We start from the raw sequence: 1,981 nt of genomic DNA, 5'->3' as shown, positions 1-1,981 counted from the left end.
GCAAGAGCAAGAAAGCTCAGGAAGTTGAGGGGCTGCTAAGTGAAAATGAAATGCTGCAAGCAAAGCTGCACAGCCAAGAGGAGGACTTCCGCTTGCAGAACAGCACACTTATGGCCGAGTTCAGCAAGCTCTGCAGCCAGATGGAACATCTGGAGCTGGAGAACCAGCAATTGAAGGATGAGGCTTCCAAGACAGGGGCTGCCCAGGCCGGGAGCGTTGTGGATGGGGAGCTGCTGAGACTGCAGGCAGAAAATACAGCCTTGCAGAAGAAGAATGTGGCAGCTCTGCAGGAGCGCTATGGGAAGAGGCTGGGAAGTCCACAGCTGCCATTGAAGGCCAAGGGGACCAGCTGGAGAACCAAACCCCCACCGTCTTGTCCCCCATGCCACTGGCAGAGGTGGAGCTGACGTGGGAAATGGAGGAGGAGAAGAAATTGCTCTGGGAGCAACTACAAGGCTTGGAGAGTTCAAAGCAAGCCGAAACATCCAGGCTACAGGAAGAACTTGCTAAGCTCTCAGAGAAACTGAAAAAGAAGCAAGAAAGTTTTTGCTGTCTGCAGACAGAGAAGGAGACATTATTCAATGAAAGCCGGAACAAGGTTGAGGAATTACAGCAGCAGAAGGAAGCTGATCTCAAAGCTAGGTTGGCTAGAAATCAGAAGCTGCAGCAGGAGCTCGACGCTGCCAATCAGAGCCTGGCAGAGCTCAGAGATCAGCGACAGGGAGAACGGCTGGAACATGCAGCAGCTCTGCGAGCCCTACAAGATCAGATCCAAACAGCAAAGACCCAAGAGCTGAATATGCTCCGCGAACAGACTGCTCAGCTGACATCTGAGTTGCAGCTGCGGCAGACTGAGTATGAGCACCTCATGGGACAGAAAGATGACCTCAACTCCCAGCTTCAGGAGTCATTACGGGCCAATAGTCGGCTGCTGGAACAACTTCAAGAAATCAGTCAGGAGAAGGAACAATTGACCCAGGAACTACAGGATGCTAGGAAGAGTGCTGAGAAGCGGAAGGCCATGCTGGATGAGCTAGCAATAGAGACGCTGCAGGAGAAGTCCCAGCACAAGGAAGAGCTAGGAGCTGTCCGACTTCAGCATGAGAAGGAGGTGCTGGGGGTGCGTGCCTGTTGTGAGCGCGAGCTCCATGAGCTGCATGAGGACAAGAAACGGCAGGAGGAGGAGCTCCGTGCCCAGATCCGAGAGCAGAAGGCCCGCACTCGGGAACTGGGGAGTCTCCAGCAGACAGTGGAAGAGCTTCAAGCTCAGGTGCACTCTATGGATGGAGCCAAGGGCTGGTTTGAACGGCGCCTGAGGGAGGCTGAGGAATCCCTGCAGCAGTAGCAGCAGGAACAAGAGGACGCCCTGAAGCAGTGTCAGGAGCAGCACGCCAAGGAGCTGAAGGTGCCTATTGCATGGTGGCATTCCTCTCCGGGGAGGGAGAGGCTCTGGGACTGTCTCCTAAGTTGAGGCCTGAGCTGCTCTCTGCTTTACAGAACAAGGAAGAGGAACTACAGGGTGTTCTGGATCAGCTCCAGCAGGCCCAGGAGGAGCGTGACTCCCACCTGAAGACCATCAGCAACCTGAAGCAGGAGGTGAAGGACACGTGGATGGACAGCGCATCCTGGAGAAGGGCAGTGCTGCGATCAAGGACCTCAAGCGGCAGCTGCACCTGGCGAGGAAACGGGCGGATAAGCTGCAGGAGCGGCTGCAGGACATTCTCACCAACAGCAAGAACCGTTCCGGACTCGAGGAGCTGGTTCTCTCAGAAATGAACTCACCAAGTCGGACCCAGACTGGGGACAGCAGTAGCGTCTCCTCCTTCAGTTACCGAGAGATCGTGCGTGAGAAGGAGAGCTCGACCATTCCAGCCCGGTCCTTATCCAGCAGCCCTCAGGCCCAGCCCCCGAGACCAGCAGAACTGTCAGATGAGGAAGTGGCTGAGCTCTTTCAGCGCCTGGCAGAAGGCCAGCAGGAGGA

At 55.7% G+C, this 1,981-nt stretch overlaps 1 protein-coding gene across 1 annotated transcript in view; it reads left to right on the top strand.

Moving 5' to 3' along the window:
- The window catches only part of LOC102760751 (GRIP1-associated protein 1-like), an 11,230-nt gene that overhangs the window by 3,767 nt on the left and 5,482 nt on the right, over positions 1 to 1,981 (top strand). The window contains 3 exon segments of the mRNA XM_015566188.1: positions 6 to 300; positions 303 to 1,405; positions 1,498 to 1,607. Coding sequence (XP_015421674.1) covers positions 6 to 300; positions 303 to 1,405; positions 1,498 to 1,607 — 1,508 coding nt within the window.

This window comes from Myotis davidii, unplaced genomic scaffold, assembly GCF_000327345.1.
Source record: "Myotis davidii unplaced genomic scaffold, ASM32734v1 scaffold602, whole genome shotgun sequence".
Lineage (NCBI taxonomy): Eukaryota > Metazoa > Chordata > Mammalia > Chiroptera > Vespertilionidae > Myotis > Myotis davidii.
The sequence above is the reverse complement of the archived record's forward strand: the minus strand, read 5'-3'. Positions and strand labels throughout refer to the sequence as shown.